Below are 12,142 nucleotides of genomic sequence, written 5' to 3'. Positions count from 1 at the left end.
AATTTCCTAAACAAACCAGACAACCTGGCACTCAAATCAGCTTACCACTTTGCACCTCTCTACAAGGATTAGCAGAGTGCCGTAATTATAATGCCCAATTTGATTTATTAAAGGAGGCTTCACAGAAAGGATGACAATTCAATAGCTTAGTAGAGAGAAGGGATGAGAGAGAGTGTGAGGCTTCAAGTAGAGCAGCAGTGTCTTAAATAAAAACATTCGTCAATACAATTAGTGTTAGTTAGAGTAAATTTACCAAATTAGGGGCGAGCACAGACTGGAACCTCAGATGCTAACCATCCCAAAAACCTGGGAAAATTTAGATCAACCCCATTATTTCTAGAGCGGACTTGAAACATAACAGCCCTGAACTTGGAGGATATTAGACCTGGGCGTGAATTTCATGGCTATAAAAAACGTGCAAAAAAGAAAGCAGGGTTATAAAAAAAGCATAATTGAATATAAATTTCAAAAAGCTTGTGCTAAGAGAGAAATGGTTTTACCTGTTACACCTGAGTACAGCACAGTTCATCTAATCGAGTCATTAACAACCAGGAAGACTACAGATGATATCTGCAATAAGCACTTATCTCTATAGCCTTAAATACTGGTGTGCACCATATTGAGAATACACTGAACTCTGAACATGACTTGCTCCAACAGGCTAATTGTGCTTTAATGGATCACTCATCACAGGTTTTGTTTTACTCTCTCCATGTAACCTCCCTGCCCTCGACAGAAGCTTGTTACTTCTACCTGCAGAGAAGCAGGAGAGACTATGCAGACAATAAGAACAGGAGTACTTGTGGCACCTTAGAGACTAACAAATTTATTAGAGCATAAGCTTTCGTGGGCTACAGCCCACTTCTTCGGATGCATATAGAATGGAACATATATTGAGGAGATATATATACACACATACAGAGAGCATGAACAGGTGGGAGTTGTCTTACCAACTCTGAGAGGCCAATTAAGCAAGAGAAAAAAAACTTTTGAAGTGATAATCAAGATAGCCCTGTACAGACAGTTTGATAAGAAGTGTGAGAATACTTACAAGGGGAGATAGATTCTATGTTTGTAATGGCTCAGCCATTCCCAGTCCTTATTCAATCCTAAATTGATTGTATCTAGTTTGATTGAATAAATTTGTTAGTCTCTAAGGTGCCACAAGTACTCCTCTTCTTTTTGCGGATACAGACTAATACGGCTGCTACTCTGAAACCTGTCATTAAGCAGATAATGAACCAAGAAAAGATGTAGAAATAATGGGGGGGGGAAGGGTTTGGAATATGAGAAATGCTACTGTAGCCAGAAGAAAATACAGGTAACTTTTGATAAGTCTTCATTATGCACGATGTACTGAGGGAAATTAAGTATTAGGCAAATTCAGGCAGCAGAATGTAATTACTCAAACTGGAATTTGGCCAGGACACCAAGGTCTTTTACCCTTGTGGTTGCTAGGAAAGTGTCATGAGATCCTTAGGGGCCACAAGTGTTGGAAACTTTGGTTTTACATTTCATCTAAAAGATGGCAACTCCAACAGTACATTCTCCAGTACATCGTGCAGGGGCATTGGTTCATTACTGACTCAGAGGGATGAGTGATACCTACTGAATCACTGCCTCATTCCCTGCAGCATTTTGGATAAATGCCTAGTGGATTTCAGGTATGAGTGAATTTACCTAAACAACCATGAACTGATAGAATTTTAGATTAGGTCTCAAAGAACAGTCTGGTTTATGCAGTTTTAACCCGCGAGTGAATATTTTCTAAGCTGCCACCCAAATGAATGTTTAGCAGAAACATCTCTGCAGCATTAATATGGTTAGACTGAAGAGACCAGTAAGAGAGCGCTAGCTTTGGCCATAATATCACAGTTTTTGCACTCCTTTTCTACAAACATCTGAACAAAGTGTTTTAATGACAAGTATTCACAGAAAGCAGATTTCAAATGTAAAATGCACGTATCTATGGAAAATGAAGTTTAAATTCACACGTTAAGCATTTGCATTGGACACGACTACATGCTTACCCAACTGGGGAATCAAAACAATACTATGTGACTAATCTGAGCAATCATAAATAAGTCACTCAGCTCAAATTTTATATATGAATGAATCCTGGAAACAAAGCGTTTGTGATAACTTCGGAGAGTTTTCAAAATCTCCAAAAACCCCAAAACCATTGCCAATCTGACTGGAGGAAATTGATTTGCAACCAAAATGTCCACAAGCAGAAAAATGAAGCTAGATTTGTCAGATAAGTCATTTATTGTGAATATTTTCCTCATCCCTAATAGCAATCCATTTTCAAAATCAAAACACAAACAGAAAAGACGCCAGAGTAATTAACCATCAGAACAGATTGCAAGGTAAACTCTCTGTAGGGCCGCCCAGAGGATTCATGGGGTCTGGGGCAAAGCAATTTCGGGGGCCTCTTCCATAGAAAAAAGTTGCAATACTATAGAATACTATATTCTCGTGGGGGCCCGTGCCCCACTTTCCCCTCCCCCCCCACCCCGAGCGGCCCTGACTCTCTGTCACTAAGGCCATGTCTACACTAGCACTTATGTTGGCAAAACTCTTGTCACTCAGGGATGTGAAAACACACACCCCCCTCCCCCCCCCCCAGAGGAACATAAGTGCTAGTGTATCTTGCCGATATAGCTACCACTGCTCATTAAGCTGGTTTTAGTATGTTAACAGGAGAGCTCTGTCCTGTCAGCACAACGCAGCTACATGAGCTGTACCAATATGACTGTGCCGCTGTAAGCTTGTAAGTGTAGACATGACCTTAGAGTCTAAGGGCTTGTCTTCACTACCCGCCTGGATCGGCGGGTAGAAATCGATCTCTCGGGGATCGAATTATCGCATCTCGTCGAGACACGACAATCGATCCCCGAATCGACGCGCGTGCTCCACCAGCCCAGGTAGGAGTAAGCGCCGTCGATGGGGGAGCCGCGGCGGTCGATTTGCCGCCATTCTCACAGCGGGGTAAGTCGGCTCGGATACGTTGAATTCAGCTAGTGTAGCTGAATTTGCGTATCTTAAATCGATCCCCCCTCCCCCCCCCCCCCACACACACACACAGTGTAGACCTAGCCTAACTCAAGATTCGGTGCAGTGTCTTTCTAAAAGATATGCTTAAGTTCAACCACAAGTTACTGGGCTCAACGCAGAAACCACTGGATAAAGTTCTGTGGCATGTGTAATGTGGGAGATCAGATTCCATGACCATAATGATCCTTAAAAATCTATAATTCAATTAAAAATACTTACAATGACCACAGAATCTAAACTTTTGTTGTCATCTGAGACACATGCAAAATCCCCACCCATAGAAGGGAAGGCTTGTCCTGCTTATTTGAATAAGCTCCTTTCTCTCTATGAGCTGACAGGTGAAAACATTATCTACTACAGTACAGTTGCAAATACTTTTTAATTGCACATATACTTCTTAGCTTGGTAAGGACAAATATGTTGGTCACCCTGCTAATTTCCATTTGGCGCTAGGTAACAGGTACTTAGCAAGTGCTTGCTCTTAGATATACTCTGCTGTGCTATGTGGATTTCAAACCCCTAACAAATCTCCCAGTTGAGCTGCAGTAAGTGATAAACGGCCTGCCAACCCCTTGTGCCTTTCCTTCTTCACCTCCCTGGCTATAAAACCCACACACACTGGTTCAGACAAGAGCTTTTGAGGCCATGTTCCTCATGCTTGTGGCATTCAAGGTGACTATGACAGCTAGACCACCACTACTAGAGCGTATTAATGCATCGCCTGGTTTCAAATGCACAAGGAAGGTGTATGTGGCATGGGAAGGAAGGGACAAACCCTTTCTTCTGTCTCTATTTTCATTTCTTAACTCCTATAATGCTCCCCTCAGTCTTAATTCACTGTTTGGCAGGATGCAGAGGAACTTGATTCATGATGTGCACGTTGGTGTCACGTTTGCCAAGCCCCAGATATGCATTAACAACCCTGCATTCCCCAATCCTAGGCTCCAGTGGAGATGACAGTTGGATCACACCAATGGAGATGACTGGATCACAGTCTAACATGCACACTGCGTTTGTGTCACTTACTGTGCGAGTTACCACACTTTGCTGGAGATGCAGAACTACAGGGTAGTTTGCCTCTCTCACGGTGCACTTGGTTTTTCATTTTAACCAATGGAATTTCCTACCACTCGTGTCTATTCACTTGACTAGAATCCATGCAGGAGACATTACAGCGCCTAGTACAATTAGCCAGGAGATTTTTAAACAGACGCATTAACAGCTTCCACCCAGGAGAAAGAAGACAACAGCCTATACTAGGACACAGTCACTTCACAGGCAAAAGAATTCCCCTACCTGCTTGGATATCTTCAAGGGGTGTTTCTTCTTCACCCTCTCTTTGCCTCGTTCAGTCTCTCTCTCAGAGCTCCCGGCATCATTATTATGGCCATTTTCACTGGGCTCAGCGGACACGTAGTTTTCAGATTCTCGTGGTTTCTTTCCTGGATGCCTCTCCCATTTTTCCTTTCGCTCCTGAGGCTTTAATGACATGTCCTTCTGTGGAGAGGAAAAAAATAAAAAGTAAAACCTTTAAGCTCTTTGCGGTAAGGACTAGAATTTACTATATGTTTGCACAGCACCTAGCGCAATGGGATCCAACCTGCTCTTAGGTTCTAAAGCAATCTAAATGTCAAATAAAAAAATAAAATAGGACTTTCTTTTAAGAGAGAAGCTGAAAATGAGCAATCTATTCCTATGCAATACAAACAAATATTACATTCAAGTGGATGAATTTTCTCCAGGCTATGTGGGAAACAACTTCAGAGAACTAGTTATGACAACGGGTTCCCTACTGACTAATTCAAAAGCCACACTTCATTCATAAGCACCCAAACATCTCAGAAGCAAGCTCTGTAAGGTTTGCTCGGCGCTAACGGTTCTGTATCATAGCCAGTGACATATTAACCTCTGAATTGAATAAGGCATAGAGCCCCTGATTCAGAAAAGCACCCTTGTTGGGGAAAGAAGTTTGCCAAATGCATATGTGCTTTCCTGAATAGGGATGCTAAAGTCAAAGGGATTTAAATGTGTGGTTCAAGTTAAGCAAGTGCGTAAGTGCCTTCCTGAATCAGAGCCAGAATGCATACTTTGAAGGTAAAACATTGAAGACACTGGTATGGTGTGTAATAAAACAAAGTCAACATAGAAATATCAAGAGCAGAAAAAAGGATACATTACAGTACATTTGTGAAGAACATAATTTAGTGGGGTTAAAGAAAAAGGCAACTTCAAAGAATGTAATAAAGTTGACTATGGGAAAAAAAATATGCAAAAACACACATGGAAAAATGTACTGCAAAGAACCAGCTATTACAAGAAACTACATACAAAAATACTCCATAGTTGTGGCTATCTAATTCTAGACAGCTAGATTTTTGCCACACCTTTTGTGAAACCACCCAAGCGTCGAAGACTAAACTCTCTCAAATGCTTTGCAGACTCACCATCCTTATTAATTTTTCATATGAGCTAACTGAATGAGATTAGGAGATGCATTAAAACCTCTACTAATCATGACTTGTCAACTTCAGGCAGCTAAACTTTGCTTCTTTTTAAATCCTCGGCCACCCCTTTTGACTCAGTCACAATCACTTCATCAACATTCATATCCTGTGTGAATGGAGTTCACAATAGCGCGCCCATTCATTTTGGCCTACACACACCTTCAATGCAGCAAGAGTTACATCAGCCTCCCATGTGTTGAAACCCAAAGCACCACACCAAAGGATGCACTGGGAATTGGGACAAAATGCCCTGCTGGCTGCTCTACACTATTTTTTCCCCTCTTTTAATTTGCAGATTGGGCTTCTAAGTATGCATCATGCTGTTTCCATTTCAAATCATTCACCACTTACAGTTTTCTTTCCTTCTGCAGTTAGATGATGTACTGACATTCTAGTGAGATGCATAAACATAGGAGTTTGAATCTGGTTCATAACAACAACAAAAAGTGGGGGGAGGGGACCAGTGGGACAACTAATTTTCTATCCTCAGCTAAGTCGACACTCAACTGTTACACAGCCAAATCACTGTATAGTTTAGCATAAGGTTGTTTAAGGGGCTAGCAGCATCTCCTTAACACACACACACACACACACACACACACACTAAAGAGCACGTTGTAAAGAATCAGCAATGTCCCTTAGAAGTGCAGAGCAAAATGGACTCTGGTACTGCCTGCTAAACCTGTAAATAGGGAGAGAGCCACAGGAAAATGGTTGCTCTCTGTAAATGCTAAAATTAGGAACTTATCTGGGGTTTTCAGTTTGAAGATCTCTCTCTAAAGCAACAGTTTGCGGTGCCACTTAGAGAAGGTCACAGCCTCTCACTTGCCGGGATGTTGCTAAGACAGAAAATGACTTTTAAGCTCTGATAACTAATCAGAAAGTAACATAACTGGAAATTACAATGCCCTGCTAGTCAACTGATGCTCAAATAGCCATGTAAAATAGTAAACAAAAACCACTGGAAACTTGTCTGGTTCCAACTTTTAGTATGAATTTATGGGGAGATTTTGTATCCCCCCCCCCCCCATGTTCAGCTCATATTCACTGACAAGTTCTGTTAGGTTTACAAAACTTTCCCGTACACTTAGACTGGTGTCATGTCATGAATGGTTTCATGCAAAGTTCACTGCTTGGAAGTTCACAGTTTTGTTTGGAGATTTGAGGTTTGTTCCATCACAGAAGTGAGAGTGAAATGAATTCAGGGGATGCCAGCACAACTGGATCAAAGCCAAAGAAATAATACATTTGCTTCTAGCACCCCTAGCCTCAAAGTATTTTACAAACGTTAATGAATGAAGATGCTCAACGCCCTGTGATTAAAGTTATTACTTATATTTTCCTCATAAGGAAATTGACTTTTAAAGGGATTGAGTAGCTCGCCCAAAGTCTCAGAGCACATGTGGCAGAGCCAAGGAAAGACCTCAGACCTCTCAGCCACAAGCCAGGACTACAGGCCCACTCTTCCTCCCTGAGAATATTTGTGCATAACCTGGGAACTGAAACTGTGTGCAAAGGATTGTGGGATTTGGGTCACAGGACCATTTCCAGCTATTGTGTGCCACAGAACATAAACTATATGGGGTTGGGGATTGTGCAGAAGGGGACAAGTGCCCATGGGGAGACCTGAGGGATCCCCATCTCTGCCTCCCCCCATTCTCCACTGTCCCACTGCATCCCAGCTTACCAGCCCCCAATGAGGAGTCTCTGTCCCTCATAGTGTGACAGTGTATCCCATAAGGCTTTATGGGGGGGGGGTGCTTATAAATGTATGTATGACATAACTGGAATATGTTTTGTGCTGCCTGTGTCATGTAATATATCTCCGTAAAGGTTATGGTCTACTATATCTATTCATCCTATCTGTACACATATATCATTTTCTACTTGAGGTTAAGAATATGGGCTGTATACTTGCTTGGTTTCTAAGTAAGCTTTGTGATGCATTTGATCAGTTTCTTTAGGAAGGAATTTGCAAGGTTAAGTACCTGATCAGGAAGCACCTGGGGAACAATGCATCTTGGAATGCTCCAATCCATATAAGAAGTCTTCCTGGAGACATTCAAGATACCATGTGGACAATGGCTTCGGCCTGTAAAGACTGAGTCATGCAGGGACATGTGACTTGCCCAGGTGACTCCAAAACTCCATCTTGAAGCTGGACTTTGCATAGGAGGGAGGAGGGGAGTCTCCAGCCACAAGAGAAAGTCTATTTAAACTTGTGGGAGACCCTTCCATTTGGTCTTCAGCTGGCTAAAGAAGGAGCCTCTCCAACCCCCGCCCCCTCCCCCGAGGATACTTGAAGGAAACTGGAACAAAGGACTGTAACTACAGGGGGTGTGAGTGATTGCTGGACCCAGGCTAAAAGGAGATTAGCCTGTAAAAGGGAGCATTCTGGAACTGGTGAGGAACTTATCTGTATTTAGTTTGATTAGACATAGATTTGCACATTTTATTTTATTTTGCTTGGTGACTTACTTTGTTCTGTCTGTTACTACTTGGAACCACTTAAATCCTACTTTATGTATTTAATAAAATCACTTTCTTTTTATTAATTAACTCAGAGTATGTATTAATACCTGGGGGAGCAAACAACTGTGCATATCTCTCTATCAGTGTTATAGAGGGCGAACAATCTATGAGTTTGCCCTGTATAAGCTTTATACAGGGTAAAACGGATTTATTTGGGTTTAGACCCCATTGGGAGTTGGGCATCTGAGTGCTATAGACAAGCACACTTCTATGAGCTGTTTTCAGGTAAACTTGCAGCTTTGGGACAAGTGATTCAGACCCTGGGTCTGTGTTGCAGCAGACGGGAGTGTTTGGCTCAGCAAGACAGGGTGCTGGAGTCCTGAGCTGGCAGGGAAAACAGGAGCAGAGGTAGTCTTGGTACATCAGGTGGCAGCTCCCAAGGGGGTTTCTGTGATCCAACCCGTCACGGGTTGGAGATTGTGAGGAAGGGGACAAGTGCCCATGGGGAGACCTGAGTGATCCCCATCTCTGCCTCCCCCAAGTCCCCGCAGTCCCACTGCATCCCAGCTTACCAGCCCCCAATGAGGAGTCTCTGTCCCTCATAGCACCACTTTTACTTTCCCCTATCCGCTACACTGGAGAGAGCTGGTGGGTGTCCTTTCTTTCTCACCCACTTGGCCCAGCTACATGGGGAAGGCAGCTCATCATCCTTGCCTGGTTTGCAACTGGCAGGAGGAAAGCTGGATTCTTGCCTCTGTCCCCCTCCCCGTGTTGGCTGAGTCTAGCACTGTGTTTGTGCTGGTGAGTAGAGAGCTCTGATCTCCACTCGGCAGCCTCACAGAGGAAGCAGGAGGAAGCACTGCTTGAGATCAGCCTTCTCGTCCACCATTGCTTCTCCTGTGCGCATTGGAGAGGAGGGGCCTGCCCAGCTATAACCTTTCCCTCAGGGTTCACAATGCACAGGCTGAGAAACCCTGCTGCACAGGAAGACACAAGCCCTGTCCAGAAGAGTTTATCATTTATTTAAGTAAGGATGCGTACGCATCTGTGCTCGAGTGTAGGCGATTATTACCATGGGCGGCCCATAATGGAAGCTGGGGGAGGCTAAACCGCCCCAAACCGCATCCCAGCTAATTTGGGGCCTCTGGAAAAACCTGCCCCCCACCATGGTGCCCGGGCCATGGCAGGGGCACAGACAGAGCTTTTCCGGTCTTGGGGCCACAGCGGGGCGGACAGGAGCGAGGCCTCGGGAGAAGAGGCGGAACAGGGGTGGGACAGAACGGGGGTGGGGCCGTGGGCGGAACGGGGCAGAGCTGTGGGGGAAGGGGTGGAACGGGGTGGCACCGAGAGCTCAATCCCAGCTGATGCTGAGCTCTCAGCCCCTCTTGTGGCCCCGACCGAGCTCTCAAACCCCCACCCTCCACCCCAACCAGGGCCACGGGGCAGGGGCTGAGAGCAGCGAGCAGGGGCGGGGCCTCGGCTGAAAGAGGCAGGGCAGGGGGCTAGCATCCCGAGGCAGAAGCTTCACCCACCGCCCACGATTATCGCAGCGCCTGGTGCATACTAAATGTACACTGGATCTCCACAATGGACTCTATGCAAAGATGCACTTTCATTCTACTGCTAGTAAGCAGTGCTTCTCGGTGGCTGCAGCACACAATACCAATGTTCCATGGTCTGCAGTGGCTGCCTATTGGCTTCTGGATTGAATTTCAGGTGCTGGCTTGGATCCAGAATATAGATCCTCAATCGCTTGGGACATTCCCACCTGAGAAGTTACCTCTCGCCTTGTGCCACACTGCAGCCATCATGAGAAGGAGCTGGTGATAAAACATTACACACACATAGCTCTTGGGTTTGGAACCAGACCCTTCCTCCCTGGCCTAAAAGAGCTCATGTCTATTAACCTCCATGTCATGCTGCAAGGCGCATCTATTTGCTCTGGCTGTTGCAGAGAGACGTCTTGATGGGGTTCAGGGCTACCTGAAGGAGAGTTGTTCTGCCGGGGAGTGAGTTTTGCTGGTTATTGTGGCGGGGGGGGGGAGTGGAGGAAGTAACCTATTTACTATTTCTGTTCCTGTAAATGTGTGTGAGGGGTGCTGAGGGATTTGGATTCTATATAAATCTACATACATATATAGGCTAATGCTTCACTGTATATGCCATTTTATTATATCCTTATGACAATTAAATGGGGGCGGGAGGGCAAACACACTGGAGATTTAGGCACAGCAGACACGTGTTCTCTGTTTGATCAGGAAAGAACAATCAGCCCTAGAGGTCCTTGGCTCTGAAACTCACATCCACAGCTTTCCGGGGACCAGAGTTATCACCGCATGTTTGCTCAACCCAGGCTCAAACTTTCCCTTAATCCTCCTACTTTATCCTGCACGTTGAGATTTCAGAGAGTGTAAGAAGGGCGGGGGCTAGAAATATCCATCACATGAGAGGACTCTCTGGGAGCCGGAGGAGAAATAAAAGCAATCCAGTTAGAGAAAAAACATCCAGCATGCTGTGGTAGAGAAGACAGAATGATTTTTAGTTTTAACTAAAGAGAAATGCCCTTACCTTTCAAACAGCATTTAACACTGCTAGGGCCAGGCCTATACTGCAAAGTTTTGGCAGCATAACTATGATGGCTAGGAGTGAAGAAAACCCCCCCCCACCTTCCTAGAGGTATAATAGCTAATGTTGTTTGGGGGGGGAGGTGATGAAGCTACGCGGGCAGAAGAATTCCATCTGCCAGGTTTCACTGCATCTACACAAGGAAGCTGCCAGCATAACTATACTGGCCAAGGTTCTATAGTGTAGAAAAGTCCTCACTTTCATAGATGGCAAAGTTAAAGTCCTGCATGGTTCACCTAACTCTGAGGTAGAGATGGGAGGAGGTTGCAAATATTAAAAAGCAAAGCCAATAGCTAATTACATTCCATTATCATCAGAATGCCCCCCCCACCCCCAGTTCCTAAGACAACGGTTCCCAAACTTTTTGACTGCACAACCCCATTTTGAGAAGTATTGATTCCCACGACCCTATAATGACATCACTAGACTCATAGCTACAGGCGGAATCAAATGCTGTGCCTCCAACAAAAATACGGGCTTTACAAAATGGCCTCCTCCATGCTGCATGACCTCATACGTATGGTGCATGGCATTTTGTAGAGCAGGTCTGGATGTGTTTGAATGTGGGTTGTCTATTCAATTGGGATCGCGACCCACCTGCTGATGACATGACCCCACTTGGGGTTGAGACCCACAGTTTGGGAACCACTTCCTTAAGAGATCATGTAGACACATTTATCAAAAGGGAAAGGGGCCTGCAGGATCTCTCGCCACCATCACCTCCCAGACTCTGCATTACAGCAGCTATCGCTTTGGCTGGGGAACACGGAACACTGGCTCCATCGGTCAAAGAAGAGTGATTACTTGAGAGAAATGTGAAAAACTGCTCCCTTCTACAACTGAGCCTATTTATGTCTATACAGCGTCCCCACAGCCCGGCAGACCAGGGAGCAAAGAACTGGTCACCAGCCCTAAGCGCCACATGCCCTTCTGTTAGGGTTCACTCAACTAGTCAGCCAGTCTGTCAGGTCTGTTTTTGAAAAATGCTGGGGGAACTACTGGTCCCCAGATATGAATTATATCACTGTCTCTCTTAGGTATTTCTAATGCTGCTATCTCTGTGGAAACTAAGCACTGTATTACAATATACACTGCATGTTACTCATTATTGTTATGACTTAGTATTTATGAGCTTTCTAAGTGTACAGAGCACTTTACAAATGCATAGAAGATGAGGTCTCTACCAAGAGAAGCCTACAATCCATTTCAGATGGATAAAAGTAATACAGGAGCGATCCATTCAAATGGAAAATATTGGCAAGGAGATTTACATGAGGCTATATGAAAGCAGGGCCCTTGGCAGACAAGACGGGAGAGATTGTTCCAAGAACAGCCGCCAACATAAAAGATGATGTGAAGCCAACAGGGAGAGGAGATGAAGGGAGTAATAAGGACAGAGCAAGGGGGAGGAATGTAAGGTATGAGGGGGAGGTAACTAAAACAGAGATTTAGCCTGGAGTGTGATTATGTAGAGCCTTGAAGGT

General features: G+C 44.6%; 1 protein-coding gene across 15 annotated transcripts in view; it reads right to left on the bottom strand.

The window, feature by feature from the left end:
- FBRSL1 (fibrosin like 1) overlaps positions 1 to 12,142 on the bottom strand; it is a 720,596-nt gene that overhangs the window by 508,836 nt on the left and 199,618 nt on the right. For all 15 annotated transcript variants that reach the window (XM_034791650.1, XM_034791643.1, XM_034791653.1 and 12 more), the window contains exon 2: positions 4,354 to 4,554. In XM_034791650.1, coding sequence (XP_034647541.1) covers positions 4,354 to 4,554 — 201 coding nt within the window. The remainder of the gene's footprint in view (positions 1 to 4,353; positions 4,555 to 12,142) is intronic.

The sequence above is a fragment of the Trachemys scripta genome, chromosome 15 (assembly GCF_013100865.1).
Source record: "Trachemys scripta elegans isolate TJP31775 chromosome 15, CAS_Tse_1.0, whole genome shotgun sequence".
Taxonomy (NCBI): domain Eukaryota; kingdom Metazoa; phylum Chordata; order Testudines; family Emydidae; genus Trachemys; species Trachemys scripta.
This window is presented reverse-complemented; position numbering and strand designations above follow the sequence as displayed.